Source organism: Cavia porcellus, unplaced genomic scaffold (genome assembly GCF_034190915.1).
Source record: "Cavia porcellus strain 051 isolate PalLab524CR breed Dunkin Hartley unplaced genomic scaffold, mCavPor4.1 scaffold_32, whole genome shotgun sequence".
NCBI lineage: Eukaryota > Metazoa > Chordata > Mammalia > Rodentia > Caviidae > Cavia > Cavia porcellus.
Window position 1 is genome coordinate 30854253 of NW_026947515.1, and position 27539 is coordinate 30881791.

Genomic DNA, 27539 nt, shown 5'->3' on the forward strand with positions numbered 1-27539 from the left:
CCTAAGCCTGTGACCTGGAAGGGTATGTTCTTATCCCTATCTCTGTACCTGCTGCCTTGTGCTTCTTGGGTGCCCTGGGCTACATAGCTCACCTCTCCCCATCAGGCCCTTCCTCCATGCGTTTTTGCCTTGGAGCAGCAGACCATGGTTTGAAACCACAAGGCTCCTTTAGGCTATGGGAGTCAAGTACTTTGTCCCATACTTGGGAAAGTGACTAACACAGGGCCCTTAAATTGCTAAAACCTTGTAAGTCATCAACAGAAACAGTGCCCTCTGAGCATTTTCTCAGATCACATCTTCAACTCACTTCCTCTGTGTGAGAGCCTGCATCAAAACCCCACTGCCCCAGAGAGGTGCAAGGGCCACAAGGCCAGGGGAGACCCATGCCTGAGGCCCCTGCCAAGCCTCATGGCCTTGGGAGTGTTATTGGTGATGAGATTTTGTCCTTGGGACATCCAGAGGCAGTCTGTACCTCCAGAGAGCAGCAAGAGGAGTACAGAACCTCTCTGGGATTTTACAGACAGGGACAGGCATGGTGCTGTTCTCAGTAGTTCCATTGCTCTCTACATTTCTGGGAGAGAATCTTCCCCAACACATCAAAAATTAAGCTTCATGGTCCACTTGTGAATGAGCACTGAACTCGTCCACACCAGGCTGTAGAATCAGTGAAGAAAACACTGAAGGTTGCCAGGCATACCGTGCCTGCCTGTAATCCCAGCACTCAGGTGATTGAGGTAGGAGGATCACTACAAGTTCAAGGCCTAACTACATAGCAAGACTGTCTTAAAAAAAAAAAAAAAAAAAAAAAGACAAACAAATGAAAAGGCTATGGAATGCCCGGAGCTAGAAGGGGCCACCATACCACTACCAAGAGGAACAGATATATGCTTTATTGTTGAGAAACAGTTCTTAAATAGTAGTGTTTTTACTTCATTCTTTACTAAAACAGCTTTCTCCTTGCTGAACTGGGTTGGCTATGTTCAGTATCACAAGAGATATCTTTGGCATTTTCTTCCTGAAGCTTTATCACCTGTAGGACAATTTATACAAAAAAAGATGTAGATTTACAGAAAAATATGCATAGAAATCACTTATTGATCCCAAAATGTAATAAACAACATAGCAAAAACATTATCAAATGCTTTTCATACCCTAACTGGGCAGATCTGTTGTATGTCATCTCTGCCCCTCTGCAGCATTTTATAAATTGGGATTTGACATTAAAAAGGTTTACAAAACAGCCCCTCCTGTTAGAGCAACAACACCAGATTATCTCACCATCACTGCTTCTCAAACTCCCTTGAATGTGTACTCCCACACACCTTGCCCATCTGGTAAAAACAGTTATTTTAAGGAAAAAGTTGCACTGCAGTCGTGACAAAAGTAACATTCAAAATTTCATGTTATCGAGTGCAGAGCAGAGTACTGATTTTCCCTTTATAAACACAAGTTGCGAACAAGAGCTTCATGCACATCACATAGCAACGTCAGTCACACTGAGCAGGTGTCTGCTGCCCACTGGCCAGGATGGGGAAGCTGCATCCCAAGTCTGGCTGGCTCTGAGGCTTCTCCGGAAAGGCACTCTGTCTCCCTGGGGATCTTCCTAAGAGACCTTGCAGCTGTTCCTGGTGCAGTTTCCTGGCGGGCTCTGTGGGGTGCGAGCAGTCTTCACTTTGCGCAAGCTGGTCCTCTTGTGCGGAGTGCTGGTGGTAAGGGAGTAGGAGCGGCCGTGCATCATCCTGGCATTCAGGCCATTGGCCATCGAGAAGGACTTGAGATGGCTCCGCAGGGCCAAGGGCAGTGGCAGCTTGTCCACCAGGTGCACAGGTGTACAGGACACCACAGCGCGGCAGCACAGGTCCTGCAAGCTCAGCACTTGGGAGGGAGAAGAAAACCACATAAGCATCTGCTGTCCCTATCCATGCAGCGCTGGCCACAAGGGGCACCCACAGTAGCCTCCCTTCTTCCTAGGACTCAAACTATCAGCCCTCCGCCTCTGCTCGAGGTAGGTGCAGAGACCCTTGGCCTGAGCTTTTTCCCTCAGCTATTGTAATTGTTCCTCTCAAATCAAACATGTTTACTTTTTGAGAGTACATACAGAAGCCTTGAGCTGGCTCCTGGAGCACCCAACCCACAGGTGGAACTTCCATCCTTGAGCCGCCCGCCTACCCTTGCTGGGCCGCCAAAGCCGGTCCATGCCATGTCGCAGCAGCACAATTCTGGCCAGCTCTGTGAAGGACTCTGTGATGTTGAAGTTGCACAGGGGGCTGACCTCAAAGAAGGTCACACCCAGGCGCTCAGCATAGGCACGGGCCTGCTCAGTTGGCACCTGCCGCTTGAATGCCAGATGCAGGCGGTTCCCCACCAGGATCCGGGGCACACCAGGTGCATGCTGTGAGGAGTCAGAGAAGTGGGTTACACGGGGGAGGCTTTGTTGTACCACTCCCCCATTCATATCCACCTCGAACCTCAGAAAAGGGCCTTATGCACAAAGGGGATCTCTGCAGATGTAATTATTGTGGTGAGGCCCTACTGAACTGACCACAGGTCAGACAGTGCTCAAATGACTGGTGTCCTTCTAGGGACAGGACACAGTGAGGAGTGATGTATTCACAAGCCGAAGGACTGCTACAGTCTCCAGAAGCTGGGATAGGATCTTTCTCAGCAACTCTAGAAGGAGACATGGCCCTGTTGGCACCTAAAATTTGGATTTGTGCCCTCCAGAACTGTAAGACACCTCATTTGTGGGTATTTGTCATGACAGCCACGGAACCCTAATACAGTAGACTTCATACTGATGGCTCATGGGCCCCACACAGCTTCTCTGCTTGTCAGCCGACCGGCTACTGCAGGAAGCCATGCAGGCCACTACTGGTTCCGGAACCAGAGCTTCCTAGGGCCTCTGTCTACCTTGTCTGGAGCAGATTCCTGGGTTTGAGGATTCTTTGGGCTTGCATGAGTTGGATCCAGCTTCCAGGTGCTACACCCTTTCCATGCTAAATCCTTGACCTCTCCCCTGCCCACAGGCCCACAGCTAGGTCCTTGGCCCAATGCCCTTCCAAACCCCTAGGAAACCAGGCCACCGTGTCACCATACTGTACCTCATCAATCTCCTTAATCCATCGATTGATGCCATCAAAGGACCATCTGTTTGCAATGTCATAAACCAGGATCACACCCTGAGGGGAGAAGACACAGGTTCAACACACAGGACACACAGGCAGGTGTGTGATATGCTGGTTCTAAAGTCACAGACACAACCGACTATTTCACTTACTCTAATGCAAAGTGCCGTAACTTTGATTTATCCACCCCATGCAGGACTTGAATCATCATTCTCAATCACATTTCTTAAATTCATTGATAAACCTTCAAATGTCAAGGTGAGTTGGGGACTAGAACTTGTGCCAACAGACATGTAATGTGGGGAACTACAGGGTCGTGACAGCTGAGACCCCCACATGGATGGATGGACCGGCACATCACACACACAGGCACCTCACATGCAGACACGCACATATGTACACACACACGCACACATTGCTGACGCTGAGGGAGGCCTGTCACCAAAAACTTTTTTTGTTTTTGTACCAGGAATCAAACTGAGGACCTTGTGCTTGACAAACACTCTCAGACCACCAATTTACACTTAAACCTGTGTTCCTCAGCCTCCAGTGCCTCGTCAGAGAGGACAGTCGGCCAGGTGTGGCCAAGGCCATCGTTCACATGCAGTTGGATCCCCAAGCTCAGGGCCACTGTGTTACCTGTGCTCCCCTCGAGTAGGAACGGAATATGGTACAGAATCTTCCCTGCCCAGATGTGTCCCTGGAAAAGATGTGGGAGACTGTTAGGAGAACTCCGTGCTTCTTCCTGACAGCCAGGTCACAAACCTGGGAACCATGATAAATGCATTTCCCTGTGGTCGTTGGTGGCTGACATGTGGACAGGCCAAGATGCCAGCAAACCTTGTCCACTTCTCTTGGAAATACCTAGATGTTGGGATGTCCTGCTGGGCTCATTCCTTTACTTTCTTTCCTTTTTTGGAGACAGGGTCTTAACACATGATTCAGGTTGGTCTTGAACCTACTTTGTAGTCCAGGTCAGCCTCAAAATTGTAACAATCTTTTTGCCTCTGCCTCCCAACTGCTGGGATTATAGATGCATGCCAACATGCCTGGCTTTGTTCTTTTTTCTGATTATTTTAAAAGTCAGTCTAGAAAAAGCAGTGAGGGTTTTTAACGTGATTCTTAGGCACACAAATGTATCTAAAGTAGGTTTTTAAAATTTGGTTTAAGTGAAGATAATGATGTGTAGTAAGGCATGTGAGTCTATACTGGGCAATGGCTTCCGCTTACATTATGAGTAGTTCACATAACATCCGCCCCAGTGTCATCCAAGAGAAGATTGATATAAGGCCCAGTCTAGGCATCAGCCCTACAGGGGACACAGATACCTGGCTGCTGGTGGTCAGCAAGCCCAGAGCATGCTCCAAGAAAGTATAGCTGGGAGAAGATTAATCTTGCTGTGGGGTCACTGTGGGGCCTATGAGATAGGGCCCAGGGAGAGGGACACTCATTACAGGACACCATCCTCCCTGTACACAGAACCAATCAGAAAGTACTCCTTTAAGTGCTTCATTATGCTTGTAGGCACAGCCAATCAAAAAACACTATTTCTGATGCTTCATTTACATTTAATAGGAAGCCAGAGGAGTTTCTTGAAAGGTCACTTTCTACACCAAGTGGTGTTTGATAGGACAACTTTCCCAATGCCTTATTTACATAAAAAGTATTTTAGACAGAAAAGATCTGTTCCTCCTTACGCTCAGGCTGCTTCTTCTACCTTGCCTACACTTACTCTACAGAGTGTACTTCTTTTGTGCATTCAATAAATGTACACTTCTTGCTGCCTTTTCTGTATGTCTTATCTAAGTGTTTGGGAAGACAAGATTCTGGCAAGAAGTCTTGGAACTCTCCATCTGATAACAGCTGGGGTAGTGGGCAGTGTCTTCTGGAGGCTTATATGAAGGCAGTGTCAATTCACATCTGCATGTGCAGTTAATACCCACATCAGCAGAGATTCTTAGGGGTGAGGGTCCCCCGTGCTTTTAGGCTGGCCATGCACACGAGGAGTGTTCACAATGAGCAACAGGTGAAGCGTGGTTTTGCTGTCTTTCTTCTATGTCACTTGTGGGCTAGAGACCTGCTCCCACACTCTGACACCTTGGAGGAGGGCCTGGCACCTAGCAGGGGTCACAGGTACTGCCCATTGCCCAAGACATGGGAAGGAGAACCTCATTTTCTTGAGAGACAGATTGATCAATAATCCAAGGACCAGCCTCAGCAGAACCTGGGGTTCCAGCTTTGCTCATGTGGAAGTCTGCATACGAGGGGATGGCATGATAAAAGCAGTGCACGTGCTGGCTTCAATCAGAGTGACAGCCTGTGCAAAGGTCTGGCCCCACCACAGACACTGATGTGGGCAGGCAGACAGAGGACAGGTCTTAGGCGGGGTGGGGGTGAAGGACAAACCAGAGGCTGCTAAAAAGGAATACAGTTAAGCACAGGGATCAACATGGACATGGCCAGCCAATGCACCATACAGGAGTGGCCATGAGGTCCTGCAGGGGCTTCAGGTGACTCAGAGCATGGTGGATCCCCTGAGGACCTTGGGAGACTTTGGGGACCAGACCTGGCTTCTTGAGAAAAGTCCGCAGCAGGTGGGGACAGCGGGACTGAAGAAGAGGGGAGGGCACATGGCTACAGTACCTGTGCCAAGTCTGCCAGAGGTCCCACTGGGGGGAAGAGAAAAAAAAAGGGTCTGAAATGATTCTGAGGTCCATTTGGGCAGTGAGGGATGAGGAGGCATTTCCTAACCCAGACCAGAAACAGGCAGGACAGAGCTTCTCTGAGTTGAGTGGACATTCAGGCCTCCTAGGCTACTGTCAATACAGTCTCTGAGGACAAAGCTAGTGCAGGCTGGGAGTGCGGCTCTTAGACAGTGCCTGCCCCATCAGGTTGGGGTTCTAGGGGAGCAGGAGGACAGCTTGTAGTGACCCTGGGCAGTCGAGCTGCACTCAGAGCTGGGAACACTGTAGAGAGACCCCTTGGCTGGCACTGGGGCCCCTGCAACAGGAGGTGTGTGTGGCCTGGGAGTAACCTGGCATGGTCTGGTGGGCAAGAGGTGGAGAAAGGACTGTGCAGGCCCAACAGGTTCTACCCCAGGAAGCCAAGGATGGACAGTAGCAGGACATACCATCCCCCACTCCCAGAGCTGAAGGAGGGGGTGGCCAGAGCTGTAGAGCCAGGGCCTCCTTATGGACCAAGGAAGAGAGCCTGTCCAGCACCCAAGGCAAGTGCCCCAGAACCTCATTCTGCTGCCCTGTCCACCCTGTCAGGCTTGTGGAGGATCCTAGAGCCAAGAACAATAGGCTTGGGGCACTGGGGCCAGACTTCCTCAGCCCGGATATACCAGTCCCCTCCAGCACGGGGGAGGTACCACATACCACATGCTCACCTCTGGGGCTCCCTCACCGTGGACTAGGGTTAAGGTTAGGGGTTAGGGTTAATGTTAAGGGTTAGAGACTTAGGGTTAAGAATAGAGGGTTATGGGTTAGGGTTAGAAAGCTAGAATCAAGGATGAGGTTTAGGGTTAGAGAATTAGGGTCAGGGGTTTAGCTTAGAAAATTACTACTAGAGACTAAGCTCATGCTGGGAAAAAACAAGGGTGAGGTCCCTGGGATGCTGGCTACACCTCTTGGGAGGGGCCCTGACTCACCACAGCTGCAGCTTCACCCGTCGCCCATCGAGCAGGATGGTGGTTGTCTTGTGGTCAATTCCTGGGAAAGGGGTGATTACCACTTAGATGTGGGGCTTGCCATGAGGGACTCCCCACAGTTGCCCTCTATAGTAGGATGCTGGGTTCAAGGCTGTCTCACATTTGTGGGAGGATTTCTCAAGGTTCATAAGCCGCGGGATGAGACCTTGTCTGCACACCTTCCCAGTAGAGAACCTCTGCCTCCAACTGTCCTCCCTGCCCTCTGTGCAGTTCCAGGTTTTGCTAGCTACCACCAGCCAACAGCTCAGCCTCCCTACCTGGGCCCTCTGGGCTTGGACTGCCCCGGCCACTGCCACGCAATGAGCAGACACCCAGGAAGGCCAGCTTCAACCCATGGGACAACACAGACCCTCTACCTGTGAACTGCTCTAGGTCCACATAGATGACCTGTTTGACTTGGTCATGGGGATATTTGCTTCAGGACTGTGGCCAGCTGGTGAAAGGGAAAAACTGTACAAGAGAAATTGTTTTTAAAGCTCTGTTCTTTTGAAACTGCCTACCTCTGTAACTGCTTCATGGCTCTGTAATTACTTTCTTGACCCCTGTAAGCAGAAGAGGGTTCAGAAGACTGAACATACAGGATACTTGATTGTACCAGCACTGTCTAATCTAGTCTGGTAACTGATGGTCATTAATCTAGACCGCTAACCGATGATCTCACCTTGCTAGCTGATCAGAAGAACTCAGGCTGTCCTGTCCCTCTTTTGTAACCCTTACCTATGGCTCATATAAAAATGCTGTCTCAGGGGCCAGGGATTTAGCTCAGCTGAATAAGTGCCTGTCAAGTGCCTCCCTGGCAAGTGTGAGGTCGTGAGTTCAAGCCCCAGTACAAAAAAACAAAAACAAAAACAACAACAACAAAAAAACACTGGCTCAGACACTCACTGCCTGGCTTTTGACAAAAGTTATTCCAGCCAGGACCACTGTTCATTGCCTCCTGACTTCCTCATGTGTCATACCTTTCCCAGACTCTTCGTGAAAGCCAAGCCTGTCACATCCGTGCAATGATGAAACGTGCTAATGACACATTCTCATAAGGTGTCCCCATTGTTGAGTACCACCAAATAGTACAACAAACAAACAAGCATTATAAAAGAAATAGTGTGAGGGATCTAGGTCTCCTATGAGTTTTAAAACTGTCTGGTTTGCCTTTTGATCAAAATCATGGAGGCACCTGTTCTGTCCCCATTCTCTGAGGTTCAACATGGATCACAGCAAGCCATGGCCCATCCCTCCCCAGTGTTCCTCCTCTCAGTGTGAGCTGGAATCATTTATTTTTCTGTGTATCGCCAAATTCATAAACAGCATCTCCTATTCCCGATTCCTGACTTTTTTTCTTTTTTGGTACCAGGAATTGAACTCATGACCTCGTGCTTCCCAGGCAGGTGCTTATACCATTGAGCTAACTCCCTGGCCTCCTGATTCCTGACTTTTCAGTATGAGGATGAATTGACTTCCCACTATGGAAGTGAAAGTAGTAGTATCTTTTACTCACATAATCTCATAACCACACCACACACACATACAGAGCAGTGTTGCAATTTTAGCTAATTCAGTTTTAATTATTAGGAATAGGTAAAAATTTCCATAGCTGCACAGTATTGTATGCTATGCTTTGTTTTTAACTTCATGTGCAATGTGTGTGTGTGTTTAACTTGCCTGTTTGTTCTTACTGTTCATTGGGTTTAGATGGGCACCCAACCACAGTGAGAAATACTTCTTCGCAAAAGTGTGTGTGGCACTGTCTCAGAGCTCCTGCACTGTCACAGCTCCACCTGGTTCTCCATCCTTTGAACATGATCTGTTTTCTTCTTAGTTGGACGATGCGTAACATGGGCACCTTCCTTATTGTGCTAACTCCGCGCTGACCCCTCTGATCTCGAGACATAAATCTTTCCTCTTTATTTTGACACAAATCTTTGCATTTTAGGAAACTTTCTTGAGTCACCTGTTTTCTCCATCTGGGATTTTTGTGTTTATTTTTATTTGCTTGTTTGTTTTTTGAGACAGGGTCTTGCTATGTAGTTCAGCTTGGCCTCAAACTCATGGCAATCCTGCCTCAGTCTCCTGAGTGCTGGGATTAGAGATGTGAGCCTCCACACCCAGCTCATTATGCATTTCTGTCTCTGGTCCTGGTGTGGCTTTTCCTCAACCAGTGTCACACTGACAAAAACTGGACACAGCAGAAAACTTAGTAACCTGCGTATGCTAGAAGACAGATGGCAGGAGAGGGTGTCTTCATCCCTGTACTGCCTTCCACCTCAGCTGGCATCATTCATGCAGCTTGGAGTCACTGGCCAGCTCCCTCACCAGCTGGAAGGAACAGAGTGAAGACTACCTGCGTGCAGGAGAGCAGAGGCAGTGTGCAGGGAGGAGCCTGGGGAGAGCAGCAGAGAAGCCTGATAGCCCTGGTCAGGTACCAGGACCCAGCCATGCCTGGAATATGACTGCCCCTCCCCCTAGCAGGTACACGAAGAAATAGACTCATTTTGGCTTAAGCTAATTTTTTTCACTAAAAATGTCCCCAAAACAGACACACCAAATGCCTAACTCTAAAACTGGGGAAAGCTGCAAGAGATGCATTATAACATCTTCCCAAAGCAAAGACAGTGACTTCTGTATCCCAGAAGTGACCAAGAATCTAAAAGAAAATCTAACTTGCACGGTGGTACTCACACCTGTAATCCCAGTTGGCAGGCTGAGGCAGGAGGGTCACCCATCCTTGGCAATTTAGCAAGACCTTCTCTCTCTCTCTCTCTCTCTCTCTCTCTCTCTCTCTCTCTCACACACACACACACACACACACACACACACACACAAACAAGCTGGGGATGTAGCTCAATGAGAAGGTCCTGAGTCCAATCCCTAGTACTGCAATAAATAAATAACAACTCCATTTTAACCATCATGACCAAAACTGAACTCGGGGACTTCTCCAGGAGACCATGCCACAGCTCTGCCGAGTGACCAATTCCCAGTGACTGGCTCTCAGAGTACAAGGACCTGGTGTGACTCTCCTTACAGCTTTGTTCTGGCTGGAAGGGATTTGTGGATGCATCTTCATGGAGCTTTCCCTGCACTCCATTTACACAGTACCTCCCTTTAGTCTTATAATCAAGAATTTGGTGGAGGGCAAAGCAGCTTGAGGTCTCAGTCCATTTGGGCTGCTACAACAAAGAGCATAAACTCCACAGCTTCTAAACTACAGAAATCTATTGTGCACAGTTCTGGAGGCTGGAAGTCCAAGGTCAGGGAAACAGCAGATTTGGTGTCTGGTCAGATGGCCTCCTTTCTCCCTGTGGAGGTACCGTCTCACTGTGTGCTCACATAGCAGAAGAGCCAGGAGCTATACTAGGAACCTAACTCCACGCCTGAGATCTCACCCTCTCAAACAGTCTCCCCATCCTCTACCACCATCCCCTCAGGGTTACATTTTCACCCTGTAAACTTAGGGGGACACGGAAATTCAGGCTGTTGCAGGGGAGATAAAGCTCGAGTAAACGCTGTTATTCCGCTCCCGCCCTTGACAGGCAATGTCACTGGAACCAGGCTGGCAGTGGGCTGAATCCCTGGGACCCATAGAGCCTAAGGAGGGACTCTAAGCCCAGACAGCAGCCTCTTCCTCCAGCTCCCATTCCCCCAAGTTCCCTCAGTCCTAGCCACAAAGGTCACCTCACCCCCTATAAAGGGCATCCCAACCCTTGGTGGTGTCATGCCCATACTACTGTGAGGAGTTATGTCTCACTTATTGGTGGGTTTTCTGCTACAGGCTGCCCCATGAATATGGGATCTTTGACTTGGGAGGCTTCTACTTAAAAAAAAATAACATTGCATTAAGTGTGTCCTCAGTCTAAGAAGTGCTTTGAATCTCTGACTACTGAAGCATGATGTGTGTCTGGTGTATAAACACTTATGTGGTGCTTTTTGGACATTTGTACTGGCATTTGGCCCCTGTGCCCTTTGATATTGCTTTTTTACCTTGTTAGAATCCATTTTATTAAAAAAATGGAAAAAAATTAATGTTCAACCATCACTGAGTTAATAATATCTGGTTTCAAATCTGAACCTGTTCTCGGTCCCTGGTTATCAAGACCTTCTTCATAACTGAACACTTGCCAGTTTATTACAGCATTTCCCATAGAAATCACCAAAACTAGCTAGACACCAAGACTGTGGAGTGGTCAGCAGCACAGAAAGAGCCTCTCTGAGAGTCGTCATCCAGATGAGGGAATGTAGCAATGTGAGGAAGACAAGGAAGGAAGAGGGTCCCCTGGACCCAGGAAGAATCTGAAATGTGAATTGAAGCCCATGGAGAGAGTGAAGAAAGAAACTCCAATGAAGAAGGAAGTAGTTGGTGGAGTCTTCTCCTTGAGACTGGATCCATGGTGCCAGAGGTGCGCTTCACACCTGTGACATATGGTGATGGCTGGCAACACCAGAGGCCTCCACTGAGAGACAAGAGATGCAGGAGTGGAGGGGAATGGCCAATGTGAAGAACTGCCCTGGTGGTGAGTGCTGAGGGCTCAGTCCTCCTATAGGAAACAGCAATGGCTGGGAGCCAGCTAGGAGAAGATCCAGCCGGGCTCAGAACTCATGATGGCTGCTGTGGTTTCACCTAGCAACTACCAGCTGGGCTCAGGCCTGCAGAAGGTGCACAGATGGCTGCAGGCTGAATGAGCCTGGTCCTGGCCAGAAGGTGCAAACTTGTTACCTCACCAAAAAGCTACTGCTGGCTTGCTGGGATAGATCAGCATGGATTGGGACTTAGTCCCCACACTTTGTCTACTAGTGACAGCAGAGACAAACCTGGAAGTGGACTTTTTTCCCCTCTGTCTTTCGTTTGTTTTTTGTTGTTGTGGTTGTGGTTTGTTTTCGTATTTTTTTTCCTCCTTCACTGTTTGGTTTTTTTTCTATATGAGTGTGAATGTGGCTTCTAGCCTTTTTGTGGCTGTTGATCTGTTCTGTTCTTTTTTATCTCTTCCTTTTCTCTTTCTCTCCAGTCCTCTGCACCAGTTTCCCAAAGTAAGTGGGATCCCTCTCTGTCCTCTAGCCATACTTCTAATCTCCTCCTCTTCTTTTACCTCTCTATTTTTCCATAAAATTTGACCTGTGACTAAAATTGACATATTAAGGACTTGTATAGTATATATAATTTTCTGGTTTGTTTTAATTTTGTTATATAACCACAAGCCTAGTTCATATGGTTAGAGGTGGCAAATTAATGAGAGGCTCAGTTTGTAATTTTCTAGGCTGTTTGACGCTACTGTTATTACTGACGTTACCATTTGAGAAAAAGGAATAATTGTTCTAAACAGATATTCTTCTTGGTATTCTAAGATTGAGACTAACTAAGGGCCATAGGAAATACTGTGACACAGTGTCAAGAACCAGGGACGGGGCCAAGCAGGTACAACTTCTCATTCTCAACAACTTGCAGAGGTAGGATCGTGCAACAGACTCAAAATCTAAATAATCAGCTATACTGGAAGATACCTCAGACAAGTAGTCATTTCCTAAGGGTTCTAAATACTATAAATAAAGAAACTCACCACAAGCAATTTACAAGCACACTCCAGGAATTAAACTAAAAAAAAAAAAAGAGAGAGAGAGAGAGAGAGAAAATGAAAGACAGATCATAAGCTAGAGCTTGACCTGGCGACTTAACCACTTAGAAAGACTCAGTCTCAAAATAAAACATTTACGGCTGGGGATTCAGCTCGGTGGCATAAGTGCCTACCTGGCAAGCATGAGGTTGTGGGTTCAATCCCTGGTAACAAAAAAATAAAATAAAACAAAACAAAACATTTAAAAAGAACTGGGGATGTAGTTCAGGGTAAAGCCTCTAGGATCAATCTCCAGTACCACACACACACAGAAACACAGACAGACAGACAGACAGACAGACACACACACACACACACACACATATACACGAGATAAAAATGCATGGAGACTTCTAGCACAAAGCCTGTTGGAATGTTCATGAATGAGGCAAAACAACAGGGACAGAAAGAGTTATAAATTTAACCTTCTAAAAAGGAAAAATAAAACGCCACACCATTCTCTACACTTTTAGCTCCTTGGGATGAACAAATAATTTAGTAGTCTATTTTGACACCTCCACCACCAGCTTAATTCTATTTTTTTTTAATTTTTATTTTGAAAGTATACAACAGAACAAGTCAGAACAAAGCCAACCAAGATTGTACAGTGAAATTGGTACAGAACTTCATAGCAGGTTACCGGGATAACAGTAATAGGTATCACAGTATATTTTGTTATCTTTATAATAGTTGTTCTTTCAGTCACGTATATCCAGATGAGATGAAATATAGAACACTATAGAACTTATCAAAATAGAATATTGAATAGAGCAGTACCATTAATCAGAAAAGAGCAAAACAGAAATAAAAATATTTGCCTTCAAAGAAATGGTAGAAGGAAATCCACCTTATTTGCTATGGTCAACCTCCCAGGAGATGCTCAGACTTCTGGTTCCCATTTGCTAATGGGTGGTGGGGGGTGGGGGAGAAGGAGGATAGGGGAAGTGGGATATTTGACTCTAGGCCATGTAGCAGTAGGTTCACTATTGCTAAGCAGGGAGGCAGGATGGTCATTTGTTTTCACAGCATCCTCAGTTCAAACATGGCGTGGATCTCAGGAGACACTGCTAGTTCTCCCCCTGGAAGGGCTGCAGTCTGCCACCCTGCCTCCGCCTACCAGGGAGGGGAGGTGCTGGCTTGGCTTCCCAGAGTCCTAAGTTCCAATGGCGTGGATCTCAGGAGATACTGCTAGTTCTCCCCCTGAAAGGGCTGCAATGGGCCACCCTGCCTCCGCTTACCAGGGAGGGGAGGTGCTGGCTTGGCTTCCCAGAGTCCTAAGTTCCAACATGGCGTGGATCTCAGGAGACACTCCTTAATTCTATTTTCATGACTGAGCAGACATGGCTATGCCCTTCACAGGAGAGGACCACTTTGTAGAGCAAATATTGCTTAAATCTAACCACAAACACACTCATCTCCGAGTACCTGGCTTTGGAGAACCACCTCACAAGGAGTTAAAGTACCAGAAGCTGGAAGTGGTTATGGAGGCAGAGGAGAGCTCAGAGGTGGCTCAGAGTTCCCTTCTGGGGCTGAGGAGAATATTCTGGAAGTAAACACCCATGATGGCTGCATAATATTATGCATGTATTAAATTCAACTTGGGCAGTGTACCACGGTGTGCCGCAGCCTGCTCCTCTTCGATTCTGAAGTGCGTTGTCTTCACAATACCATAAATGCCTATGTGGGTGCTACCTTGCTCCCTCCAGTTCCTGAGGCCCTGCTGTCCACTGAGGTTCAGTCCACCACTGCCATCCACTTGGGATACACCTCCCACGTCTGGCCAGTGTGGTAGGGGAACCAAGTTCTATTTTCAGCATATCCTGTTCTAAATATACAGAACACCTGAAGTCTTTGGCATATGGCCACAGCCTGGCCCTTGCTGGGGTCCATCTCTAGCAGTGGGACCCAGGACAGAACATGAGGAAGAACAGGACCTCACAGTGACTGGGCTCACAGGAGGTGGAGGGGCTCTGGAGGATAGCACAGGATGAACACCCTGTGCTTGAGCAGCAGCTTCGACAGAGGGAACCACATTCTCCATGCCCCCAACCACTGTCAGGACTTCACTTCAGGGAATGCTGGTGTCAGGACACTGGTCTGCAGAGAGGGCCAGGTCTGGGAGAAGGAATGCTGACCACTGTCTGCTCAGACGGGCCTGATACCACTGAAGGGCACTGCCTGCCAGGTGCTAAGCTCTCAGAATAATGCTGGTCTATCTCCTGAAGGCAGGGCCTGGCCTCTTCTAGAGACCTCCCGCCCCCAGGAAGCACCCTTGGGCAAAGCACAGAGACCCCTCAGGACCAAGGCACACTAGCCCTTGAGTTTCCTTGTTTAAGATCACTGTCACTGGGGCTGGAGGTTTAGCTCAGTGGCATAAGCGCCTGCCTTACAAGCAGGCAGTCGTGAGTTCGATCCCCAGTACCAATAAAAAGGAAAAAGACAAAAAAAAAAGATCACTGTCACTTGCTGGGCGAAGGACAGGTGGTCTCTGAGCACCATGTAAGGGACAAAATTGCAGGCCAGCTCCCACCCTCATCCCAATTCCTCACAGGGGCTACAATTGCTGGACAGACTTGGTGGTGGTGGGGTCTCAACAGGGCCACATGACCCCTGTCACTTCTGGAGAGGCCCGATAAAAAAAACAAATGCATCTAGAAAAACTTATTTGAAATCAAACAATTTGGGTATTTTCAAAGCACAGTAATTGGCCTACAATGTCACAATACACAGACGGCCACTGTGCTATCACAGATGTTTCCTCACATCTTATCTACATGTGGACTACAGCATGTGTAACTTTTAACATTATATCATATGAATTTGATGCAGTCTTTATTCTAAAATATAATTTCTTTCAGTTTTTGGTAATGTTCTTCAGTTTTGAGGGATGCAAACTCTAGGATTATAAGAAGTTAAATGTGTACCTGTGTGTACAGCTGCAGGTCTTTATGCATAATTTGGGTTATTACTAAACAGGTAGTAATATTAACTCTTAGAAATAAAATAATATTAACAGTAGCATTTAAAATGATTCTCCTCAGCTGAGCATGGTGGTGCATGCTGTAATCCCAGCACTCAGGAGGATCACTGTGGGTTCGAGACCAGCCTGGGCTACAAAGTGAGCTCAAGGCCAGCCTAAACTGCATAGTGAGACCCTGTCTCAAAAAGACAAAAAAAACCACTTTATTTTTCTTCTTTGCAATTTAGAAAATGATGCCCAAGAACAAATTAGCTAAAAATACAAGCCACACATCCACCCACACACGAGACAAAGCCGTGGAGCCCGAGAGCAGGGATGCAGCCTCTGTGCCCAGTGGAGCCTGGGAAGCAGTAGGTGAACTCAGCCTCCCATGGCCTTGGGGACACCAGCAGGGACACACATGGGCTCAGGCTGGGAGGCCCATGGCTCATGGCCTGCCTGTGGGGCTGTCCAGGGTCCCCGCCAGGGGAACTAATATACACGAGAGGCTCCAAAATCCATGTCCACCTGAAACCTCCGAGTGTGACTCTATTTAGAAATAGGGTCTTTCAAGGTGTAACCAAGGTAACACAGGTCAAAGAGGATAGCAGGAGGCCTTGGGTCCTGCCTGTGTCCTCAGAAGGATCTGGAGGTCTGGAGACACAGGCATGCAGAGACCACAGCCATGTGACCACAGGGATAGCAACAAAGACCATGCCCTCCAGACTGGGGACATCAAGGAAAAGCAGGAGGAAGAAAGGCTCCACACCAAGCCTGGACTCTGCCTTGCCATTGTGGGGAGGATCTGCCTCTGCTGTTGTGGCCCCTCCGTCTGTGTCACTTTGTCACTTGTCACACAGCCCAGGGAGCAAGAGTGCCCCACAGCTGAGCCCTGGGCAGCGCATGGTGCCCACTTCCCATCAGGCAACAGAGAGAGCAGGTGCTGCTCTGCAAGCTCCTCCCACACCAGCCAGCTGATGCCACCCTGCCTGTGCCAATCCGATGCCACCCACACCACAGTGCTGAGCGCTCCTTTCACGACAGCACAGCGGCTGCACAGAAGGAATGTTTTTTACCTCTAGACAGATCTTATTAGCCTAAGAAAGGATTTGTATTCTTCACACTAACCAGGGTAGTTTTTCCTGTTCAGATAATATCCTATGTATCAGTTAATGGCCTCTGTAAGAGTCAACTGGAGCTTAATATGGATATTTATATTTTGTCCTCTATAAACTCATTATAGAGTTTTCATTTTTAATCAAAGTTCCAATCCTACTACAAGATACAATATAAACAACATGGTTTGCATGGTAATGCATACCTGTAATCCCAGCACTTGGGAGACTGAGGCAGGAAGATCACTGCAAGTTTGAGGCCAGCCAGGACTACATAGTGAGACCATGTATCAAACAAACAAACAAAAAAAGAAAACAATACAAACAACACACTAGTTGACTCAGAGTACCAGTGGGGAGAGGGTAATTAATCGTTAGTTACAAAAGATCGGAATACATGATTCACACAAACACTGCATGATCCCAGCCCCAGCCTCAGCCTACTGCAGGGCTCTGGCTGACCGGCATCAGGTTAACCCTCCACACTTTAGGCCCCTGACATTTCTGTCACACTGTGTGAGAATCGCATTGCTGTCACTCTCTCTGCCAGCCAAGGCTCAGAACAGAAGCCACGCGGAAGGTCCCCCTAGTCAGCAACTAATAGGTGTCTGGATGCAAATCCTATACAATATGCCTTGAGGACTCTAGCACAGATGCCAAATCCACTCTAGAAAAACCATAAAGTTGCTGTGTTAGAAATGTAATCATAATACCTGCAAAAGAAAAAGCATGCTATAACCAAAACAAAACCATCCAGACAACCCAAAGAGCTACAGAAGCAGCTTTGCGGTTAAGAAATCTCCTTGCATGTTGAGAAAACTAAAAATATTGAATTAAAATGAAATAAAATTCTTCCTCATGATAAACCTCATCTGAAGTTTTTGCCCCTAAAGGTAATTAAACACAGAAGAACTGACCTATGTTTCTACCTGCACTTGCTTGTGAATGAACACATGTGCACGCCATTCCATCACATTCTCTGGGTGCATCTTTTTCTCTTGGGCTGCTAGAACGAGATAGTAGATCCAGTACCTTCTAAACACCTGGAGCCCATTCTGCCCAGCTCTGCAGTCTAGATGTCCAAGAGCAGGCTCCAGCAGGCACGAGTTTGGTGAAGGCTGCTTCCCAGTCCTCACTTGGTAGAAAGGGCAGACAGCTCTATTGAGCCTCCTGTCTAAGGCTGTGAACCCATCCATGAGACTCCATCCCATGTCCCATCACCTTCTCAAGACCAAGCCTTGTAAGCTCCAGGACGCTGGGGAGAAGGTTTTCGCTTATGAATTCCAGGGAGATCTGAGCGGTCCACCCATAGCAGAGTGTAAAAGGGTATTACAGCAGGGCGAAGCAGCGTGTGCCTGGGTTTCTGCCACTCAGGAGACTGAGGAAGAAGGACTGCAAGGTTTGAGGTCAGCCTTGGTTGATTTAGCAAGATCCTGTCTCAAAAAGAAAAATTTCTTAGCCGGGGTGGTGGTGTTTACCTGTAATCGCAGCACTCTGGTAAGCTGAGGCAGGAGGATCATTGTGAGTTTGAGAATAGCTTGGGCTACCAAGTGAGCTCAAGGCCACCCTGAACTGTACAGTGAAACCTTGTCTCAAAAAACAAACAATTGAAAAGAAAAGTTTTAAGTGGTCTTGGGTATAGCAAATTTCTTAGCACACTGCATGAGATGTGGGGCTCAATCCCTAGTACCTCAAAACTGGGCATGGTGGCTGATACCTGTAATCCCAGTACTTGGGAGGCTGAGGCAAGAGGATCATAGTGAGTTCAAAGCCAGCCCGGGCTATATAATGAATTGAAGACCAGCCTGAACTGTATAGTGAGACCCTGTCTCAAAAAACCAAAAAAGAGAAACCTGTAACTAAATAGTACATAAAACATGCTCATATTATACGTTATTATGTAGAATATCCAAAAGGATAGAACTGGCTCCCAAAAATTTACAACTGGGGTCCCTTAAGCCCTAGCTGGTATCTTGCTTCCCACTGACAGGATAGCTAATCCTGCCTTGGCTGGTCTGGTTTGCCTGAGACCCCTGAGTACCCAGTTCCCTGTCTGGCCCCTTCCCTCTCCAACACAACCACAAGCCAGAAGAAATCACCAGCAGTGGGTAGGAGGGAGCCAGAGTGGGAGATGGCGGATCCAGCAGAGCCACGGGAGATGAAGCCAGAGGCCCCCAGACATTGAGGATCACCAGCAGCTCTAGAGACAGAAGCATGCACTGTGCTGCACCGACATCCAGTGAGTCTCACACAACAGTTGCCAGTGGCACAGGCCATGGGAGACATGGCCTTTCGACTTATGTGGCTTGCACAGCCCACACAACCTGCGGGTGGGAAACCAGGTGTGCAACTGGAGAGTGGGGTGATAGTGAAGTCCCTGATCCTGTGGAGAACTGTGCATGAGCTTCTGAGAATGAAGCCAGCTTGCTGAGGTGCCGCTGAAGGAGATGAAACCGCGAGTGTCTGCTGTTTTACACCAGATCCCACTTGTATGTGTGTGTTTGAGATGGGGTTGAGTAGTCCTCCTGCTTCAGCTTCCTGGCTGTGGAGATTACAGAAGCGTGTGCCACTATGTTCTGCACATAAGTGCTTTAAAAATGACTATGTGAATAACTCTGGCAAGACCCAGATCTCCAGTATTTTTAAGTCCAAGGCCTTGGGACACAACAGCTCTTTCAAGGTTTGCTTGTACACAATTTGTATTTTACAGCTAATCAAGCTGAAGAAGCCTGGGAATAAAGTCTGAAACACAGGGAAGAAAATTGAAACCTCTCTCGATATGAGGAGGGCTGGCAATGTACCAGCCTCAGGTGATGTGGCCCATGGCTCATGCCTGGACTGCTTCTCTCAGCCCTGCAGGTGAGGCCACTGACATGCAGCACAGTGTAGGCTGGTGGGCGGCCCAGACATGGGGACACCGATGAGTGGTAGGTGGGGGTCTGCCCAGGAGAAATCTGGCCTGGCCCTTTTTGAGGCCCTCCCGAAAGACCCCTAAAAGTCAGGTGTGACGTGGGTGGAGAGCTGTAGAGTCAAAGGTCAGCATGGAAGGGAGGAGATTTCAAGGACTTAGGAAGGTGAGGCTGAAGGAGGGGCTTCTTAAAGAAAATGTGATACCCGGGTAGTTTATTACATTCAAGTATGTAGAGGCTTTTATGACAGCTTTTCTTTCTTTTTTTGTAAGTAGTAGGAGGTTGAGCTCAGGGCCTCATGAATTCTAGGCAATTGTTCTGCTACTGGGCTATGCTGCCAGTTTTTGAAACCTGGTGCATTTAAGTATTAAACTAAATATTTATATATTTAGTTGGGCATGGTGGTGTATACCTGTAATCCCAGTACTCAGGAAGCTGAGGCAGAAGGATCACAGAGAGTTCGAGGCTATATTGTAGGTTCAAGCCAACTGGACTACATAGTGAGATCCTGTCTGTAAAATTTTCCTGTCCACTGAAGCAGTGCTACAGGAGGTGAAGAATTAGAACACCAGCCCCTCCCCAGGGCCACACCAAGGGGTAGGCTCAGGGATGCTGGATACCATTCACACTTGAAAATGATGAATCTAAATCATATTTTAAATTTTAAAGCGGTTGCCAAGGGAAACCAGCAGAGTAGCTTATAATTCAGCAAATCCACCATTGCCTGCAGGAGTGGGAGCAGGCACACACATCTCCCCCTGGAACGTTTGTCAGAGGTGTGAAGGAAAGAGTGGAGCTGACAACTGGGTCACTCCAAGCAAAGGAGCTTCAGTGCCCCTTGGAGCCTTCTCTGAATATTATATCTGAGCGAGGCGAAGATTCGGGAGGTGGGGTCACAACAACGCCAATGCCCTCACCCATATTCGGGCTCTTCTGCACTGGCTCTGTGATCTTGTGGGAGTTACTCACCCTCTCTGGGTCTGCTAATATAGTCCTTCTCTTGACATGAGTCTTGTATACTCACAGATAATGGGAGTTATTATTAGCTTTTGGCAAAATCGAAACAGAGAAGGAACAGTGGGATTTTCCTGCTGAAAAGGGAGCTAGAGAAACAGCCAGAAGGGAGTCACAGAAAATGGTGGGTCTCTTTTGCTGGAAAAAACCAGGGAGGCAAAAGATGCCACAATCAGCATCTGTTTAGTCCATTGCTAATGAGATGCCAAAAGAGTAGAAAACTCTGAAGTCAGAGAAAGGAAGGGCCCAGCACCCACCAGTCACTCTCCAGCCTGGTTGGCAGCTCTTTCTCTCCTGGTCTCCCCTGGGAGAAGCAGAGCACGCCAGGGGAAGAGCTGACCCAGAACCTGCCTGCAGGCAGCATAGAGGACCCTGCGAGGAGCTGCATGTGTAGTGTCACTGTCTGAGAGGAAGACACCTACCCTGGTCTTGGGCAGGCCTCAGGGTCCCCAGGCAGGTCTGGAATTCAGGGCCCTGCCCTACAACCAAAGGACAGGAGAGAATCCAGAGTGAGGGCCCAAGAAGAGCTGCCTGAGCAGGGACATGTGCACTGCTCAGGAGAGGCCACGAGTTGAGGGTGTGACCCTGGTGGGAGGTGCTGTTGGGAAGCCCTTCAGAGGAGGGGCTGGATGGGACGTCCTCTGGTCATGGGGTGGCCCTTGTAAGGAGAGTGGAATCCAGCTCCTTCTGCTTTTTCTTTCATTTCAGGAGTATTGGGTGATAGCTTTGCTGAAACACACGTTCCTGCCGTGATGTACCAGCTCCTCACGGACCCAGAGCAATGGGACCCATGGACCATGGAACTGAAACCTCCAAAGCTGTGAGCCAGAAGAAGCCTTTTCTCTTCACAAGTCCTTTCTCTCAGGATTTGCCACAGTAACAAAAAGCTGACTGATACACCAGCCAGCAGTTCAGACCCAGATAAGGTGACAACACACTGTGGGCAGCAATTACGGACAAAAATATGCTTCTATCTGTATCCCATACCATACACTAGCTGGAAAGTAGAACAATAGAGCTTTAAAGGTGAACATCTTCCCTATCTGGGAGCAGGAAAAGACTTGTTAAATAGAGCCCAGGACCCCTAAAAAAAAAAAAAAACACCAGCAATTTATGTTAAGGTGAAAGTCTACTGTTGATCCAAAAACACTATCGAAGGAGCAAAAATGTAATACCTATACAGGCCAACATCCAAAATACTTATCTGACAAAGGATTCACAGCCAGAATGTATTTTAAACATTTCTACTTATCACTAAAAAACCCCAACATAAATGGAAAAAAATGAACAAGAAATGTACATTTTGCAAAAGAGGAAATCCGAATAAATATGTAAGAAATTATTCAATCTCACTAATGATCAGAGAGATGCAAATTCAAGGCATATACTTTCCAGAAGGGCTAAAATGCAAAGGAAAGAAAATACCAAGTGCCAGTGTTGGTGTGAGCTCTCATATCTTGTGGGCAGAAGTGCAATCTAGAACACATTTTGGAAGTATACACTAAAGCTAAACCTATGCACACATATGTGTACCTCCTTTATTTTTTATGTTGTTCTACATCTTATTTACTTTCTCATCACTGAGACACAATACTCTCCACCCATAACTCTAAGGAGGAAAGGTTTATTTTAGCTCATAGTTTGAAGATATTTTAGTTGATAGTCAACTAGCTCCATGGCAAAGTAACACAGCAGAAGAGAAACAGCTCATAGCATGGGACTGATCAAGGCAGGAAAGGAGATAGACACTACCAGGCCATGTTCCCTAGTTACCCAACTCCTACAACTAGGTTTCACCTCCCAACATTACAGTTACCCATAATCTCATCAGTGAATCAATCCACTGATAAGCACCACAACCCCATGATCCAGTTCTCTCCCAAAAGCCCCACTTTTGAGTGCATGAGGCTTTGGGAGCACATTTAGACAGAAACCATAACACTGTATCACTGAGCTGCATCCTCAGCCCTACACATGTGTAATATTCAACATTTTCATAGTTGATGTATTCTAACAGAAATGCAAGAGATGCATCCACAGAAGAATAAATCATAATCATAAAACTGGACACCACTCAAATTCACAAGTCCAGATGAATGGACAAATAAGCCATGCTACAGTCACACAAGGGATTTTACACACTGTGAGAACAGTGGTCTGGAACTTCACAGGTAAAAGGAGCAGGAAAAACAGTCACAAAAGAGCCCACTCTGTACTGTCCACAGTATCAACTTGTAAGACTCACTCTATTAAAGCTCAGGACAGTGGCTGCCCCAGGGACAGAATGGTGTAGGGGCTCCAGGAAGCTGGCAGAGTCCCATTCTTTCTTTAGGTGTTGGTTATGTGATATATTAGCTTTGTGGAGGCTCACTGAGGTATGCAATCACAATGTATGTACTTTTCTGTATACAAATCACACTTCAACAAAAACGTTAAGAAAGAAGAGAAAAAAACACAAAAGACTTCACCTAAAGAAAAACAACCCAAGGAACAGAAGAAAGTCCACTCTAATTGATTAACAGTAGAACAAATTAATACAAATATTATATTGATAAAATGCAAGTGCAAAAAAGAGATTTTTAAATGAGACCTTAGAATTTTTTAACTGAACTGAAATTGAAAAAAGGAAAATTGAAAAACTAAGTGAAAATTAGAGATGAAAACATCATAACTGAATAGCTAAATTAGAAACAGCTGAAAACAGTTTACTATAATCAAAAACTCCCAACAATGGGAAAGACAAGATAATCACAGAAATTCAGAAGAGAAAGACAAACACGAGTAGAGCAACCAGAGAAAAAAATGAATAGATGTGGAAGACAGAGATGGTCCAACATAAGGATAATCAATATGGCAGGCAGGATAATGCACTCCTTGAAGATGCTACATCCTCGTCTCCAGAACTTGTGATTATATGAGGTTCCCATGGCACAGGAGATGGGAAATGGGATTCAAGGTTACGTTGAAATTAAATTGCTCATTGAGTGGCCTTAAGAGAGGGACACTGCCCTGCACAGTTTAGGTGGCCACAATATAGCCCCAGGGCCCTTCAAAAGTGGAAGGAGGAGGCAGCAGAGACAAAGTCAAAGCTATAGCACCTGACATCTTTGGCTCTCAAGATGAAAATGGGTGAAAACCAAGGAATGCAGGGCATGAAGGTAGGATTTAGAAGCTAGGAAAGGCCAGGAAGTCTCCTAGAGCCCCAGCAAGGAGCACAGCCCTCCCCGTACTCACAAAGACAGGAAACCTGTTGTTTTTAAGTCACTAAGATCATGGTAATTTGTCATGGCAGCAACTAGAAAACTGACCGCAAATGTAAAAGAAGGTATTTTAAGGACATAAAATGAATTCTTATGGAATTAGAAAAATAGATGTATGTAGGAATTCAGAGTACAGAGTGTACTAGAAGCTTAACATAAAGCATTTGATCTGAAGCAGGTCTTGTTAAACTAAGGAAATACGATGCCCCACCCCCAAAACTACAGAAATTCATGAAGGAAAAGATAAATCAGCCATATAGGAAAAGAAATCAGCTGGCTTGATGCTTTGCCATGGCAACATTTAAAGCCAGAGTGGAAGAACAATACTCACCAGGTTCTGAGGGAAGAAAACACACCCTACAGTATTGTTCAGAGATACAGACAATGGGCAGATGTTCTCTGACTTGAGGAACGGAAAGCTCTGAATCCTTCCTGCAGATATAGCTGGCAACAAAAACTGGCTAATTAAGAGAGACAGTAAAATAAAGAACTGGAGAGCAGCCTTGGCAAGAGGACTTCAGCAGGCACGGATTCCATTGAAATGTTGTGTTAATACTAAGCAATCATGAGCATTACAGCTGCAGTACAGAAGTGAGTGTTAGAAACCCCAGCAGTGTAAAACACTGCAGCGTGGGCTGCAGAACCAGGCACTGGGTGCAGGGCAGGGGGATTGTGAAGCTGCAGATTCGCCCTGCAACACCAGAGTACCCAGGTGTTCTCACAGTGAAACCTGTCATTCTGTTAGACAGATAATGGTTCCAGCTCCTTTCTGCTTCTCATGCAAGCCCTTGACAAAAAACTTGGTAAGTCAAAAGCCCACAGGGGCACGTTCACAACCAGTTCTTATCTTCTATGTCTCAGGCCATGCTGTCCATAGAACACCTTGTGCAACATGTCTTTTTAATTTATATCCTCTCTCTGGGTGGAGGTGAGACTTCAGGAAGAGGCAGGAACTAGGTGATTTTAGGAGTCCTCAGTTTGGCCTGTGACCCAAAGAAAGCATGGCAGCAAAAATGCACCAGGCCCTGTTCCCCCCACCAGAATGACATCAGCTTCACTGTCCATGTCTCTCCTCACTTAGCCCACATCACTGAACTCCGACAGGTCTTGAGCATCTGACAGTCTGTTACCCCAAGTACACTGTGCCCTTTCTCAGCTAGTATTTGCCCAGCAATTTATTTCTCAACCTCTTCTGTAACTTCACCTTCACTAAGTACCAGGCTCTGAGGACACAGCTGTGGACACAGCCCCTGCTTTCAGGGCAGTGCTGTCCAGCAGAACTTTGCCAGGATGGGAGAGTCTATGATTGTATTGTCCAGGACAGCAGCCACTGGGCACCTGACATGAATTAAACAGCCACAGGAGTCTGAAGGCAGCACCGAACCACACAGTGTCAGTCTCCCTGGCTCATGTGAGTGCTAGACCAGCAGCATGGGCATAGCTGGAGGTGCAGGATCTTCAGCCCACCGAGCCTCACAGAAGCAGAATTTGCATTTCCCCAAGGCTCCAAGTGGCTTTGCAGTGGCAGCTTGAGGACCAGCTGTTCCCCTGCCACGTCCCCAACCTAGAGGACGCTGTTACCAGACCTCTGTCGTAGGACACCCTTGCTCCACCATTTCTGTCCAGTAGGTCCTCTGCAGACCAGCTTTTCTCTTTCCATCACCTCTTTGGCCCCAAATAGTCCGCCTATAGTCCTACTGCTGTGACCTTTGGCTTTGCAGGGTACGCTGCACCTTCCATTGAGCAGAAGTAAATCCTCTTCCCTTCTCACAACAAGTTCACCTACTCCTCCAGTCCATCATAACCCCTCCATGGGCCAGGCCACGCCCAGACTGCTTCCCCACTATTGCAACTGGGAGGGAAAATAGGCAGCAGGACTCAGACAGGGACTATGCTGGGGAGGTGACTAGACCCTTATATGTCCCTAAAAAGTGGACACACCATCTTGCCACAGTCATAGCTTCTGTTTGCCTCAGAGAATGAGACCTCCCTGACTTGTCTTTATTCAAGAGTATCAGCTCTCAAACTCAACCTTTGGGGACACCCTGCCCAATACCTTTGAGCCTGGAGCACTTTGGTCTCACCTTCCTAGAACCCAGTCCCATGCCTTTGCCTGGAGTCCTTCCCTACCCTGGCCAGACTCTACAGGGCCACGTGGGCATCTCTCCTGGAAGCCTGTCCATTTGGGCCCGGAGCTCTCAGTGGGGCGCTGGTCTTCTAGCCTCTGCCACCCCTTGCACACTGCCCACACAGCTGTCCTTCTACTGCACCCCGATCCTCCCCGAAAGGGTCACCCCAGCATCCCTTGCCCAGATCCGCGCTGCTGCGACCCCACGCTAGTAGTCACCACCAAGAGGGGAAGATCTAGTCCCCGCCCAGCCGCTGCTCCACCAGCGCGCAGGCCGCGACGACAAGAGAGAGAATGCGCCCCCGGCCTGCGGATCCACGCGGGAGAGACCACCAGCGCTCTGGCCCCTGCGCCAAGTCCTCTCCAAGTCCGCGCTCCGGCCCGCGCCCCTGACCCGACCCAGTCCCGACTCCTCCGGCCCCAGTGCCGGCCCTAGCCCCAACTCTCACCTGCCGGGTGGCCATACGGGGACTCGGCCGCTCCGTCTTGCAGGCTTGCTAGGATCTCACCCTTGCCCACGTCGCTGTCACCCACCAGCAGAAATTTGAGCAGAAAGTCATAGGCTCGCACGGGGCTGCCCAAGGCACTCATCGTGCTGGCCAGGCGCACCAGCCCATGCCGGCCCCGCTGGCTGCGTGCATACAGGCTGCTAGCCCAGTGCACCGCTGGACCCCAGTCCACCACCCAGGCCAAGGCGCCTGTCAGCCTCAGAGCGCTCCGCCCTCTCGCCTCGCCATTGGAGGGCCGTAGTTGCTGAGGTGAAAGCGTACTCTCATTGGCTGAGATACTTATCAATCTTGCTTTTATCACCGCCCCCGGGCCTACGCCTTCAAGTTCCTTCTGAGAGCACTACAACCAATGGAGACTCGTAGAAGGAGAAGAGGTGGAGCTATAAACGGAGGGGGCGTGGTCTTTTTCCTCAACCAATAGTGGGAGGGGCGGGGAGCTCCGGATGAAACCAGGTGTTTACATTTCGGCTTGAGTCAGCTGTCTCCACTCACAGGTTTAGGACGTGGAGCAGAGATGGCGCAAGGCGGCACTAACTTTCAAGAGGCTTCATTGCTGGGCCGCAGGGCACGGAGATGCCTGATTAGTCCGCAGACGCGCGGCCTTTAAGTCCCTACAGATCACCGGGATTTGTGGCGCTGTGGACCTACGCGTGCACGTGCCTCTGAGCGCGTGCGCTTGTGTGCATCTGCTCCTTGCGTGTCCGCGCGTGCGTGTCTGGGTGCCTGTAGGTGTCTGCCCTCTCGTGTCTGTGCGCGTGATGGAAGAGCGGGCAGGCTGAGACCCGCGAACTAGTAGTGATCTGCGCCGGGCGTCACTTACCCGGCTGTCCCCGGCATGCGCAAGATGCACTCTGGATGCCTTCTTAACCCCTGAAGTCAAGATTTTATGTCTGCTATTTGCACTCATTTGGACCTAAGAAAGTGTTTATTATGAAAGGCTGCTTTGGCTTACAACACCTGTTTATTGACTGATCTTTTAAGTGCTGGTATGGTCACTATTTAAAAAAAAAAATCAAGAAATTAGCGCTGAGAAGCAGAGGCAGGAAAATCTTAAATTTGAGTCCTGCCTAGGTAATTTAGCGATTTAGCGAGATCCTGTCTCCTGTAAAGGGGAGGGAATGTAGGTCGGTTCAAAAACGCTGGGTTTAATCTCTAATATTTGGGTTGAGGGAGGGGGAATTACAAAAGTAGACAGAGGTGAAATT

General features: G+C 47.9%; 1 protein-coding gene across 1 annotated transcript; it reads right to left on the reverse strand.

Moving 5' to 3' along the window:
• Positions 1 to 865: 865 nt before the first annotated feature.
• Rab40b (RAB40B, member RAS oncogene family) lies at positions 866 to 26543 on the reverse strand. Its single transcript, XM_003464838.5, has 6 exons — positions 26275 to 26543; positions 6778 to 6838; positions 3765 to 3825; positions 3102 to 3179; positions 2170 to 2392; positions 866 to 1875 (listed from the first exon to the last, which is right to left on the reverse strand). The coding sequence occupies exons 1-6, from the start codon at positions 26414 to 26416 to the stop codon at positions 1604 to 1606; spliced, it is 837 nt and encodes a 278-aa protein (XP_003464886.1). The 5' UTR covers positions 26417 to 26543; the 3' UTR covers positions 866 to 1603.
• Positions 26544 to 27539: the final 996 nt, after the last annotated feature.

Bases quoted from the DNA above. Each gene is read 5' to 3' on its own strand.
- Rab40b (XM_003464838.5), bottom strand. From the start codon at position 26,416: ATGAGTGCCTTGGGCAGCCCCGTGCGAGCCTATGACTTTCTGCTCAAA. The intron at 2,393-3,101 runs GTACAGTATGGT...GACTCCTCACAG, and splicing joins GGATTAAGGAGATTGATGAG to CATGCACCTGGTGTGCCCCG. The intron at 1,876-2,169 runs GTAGGCGGGCGG...CTCCCTCCCAAG, and splicing joins GCTTTGGCGGCCCAGCAAGG to TGCTGAGCTTGCAGGACCTG.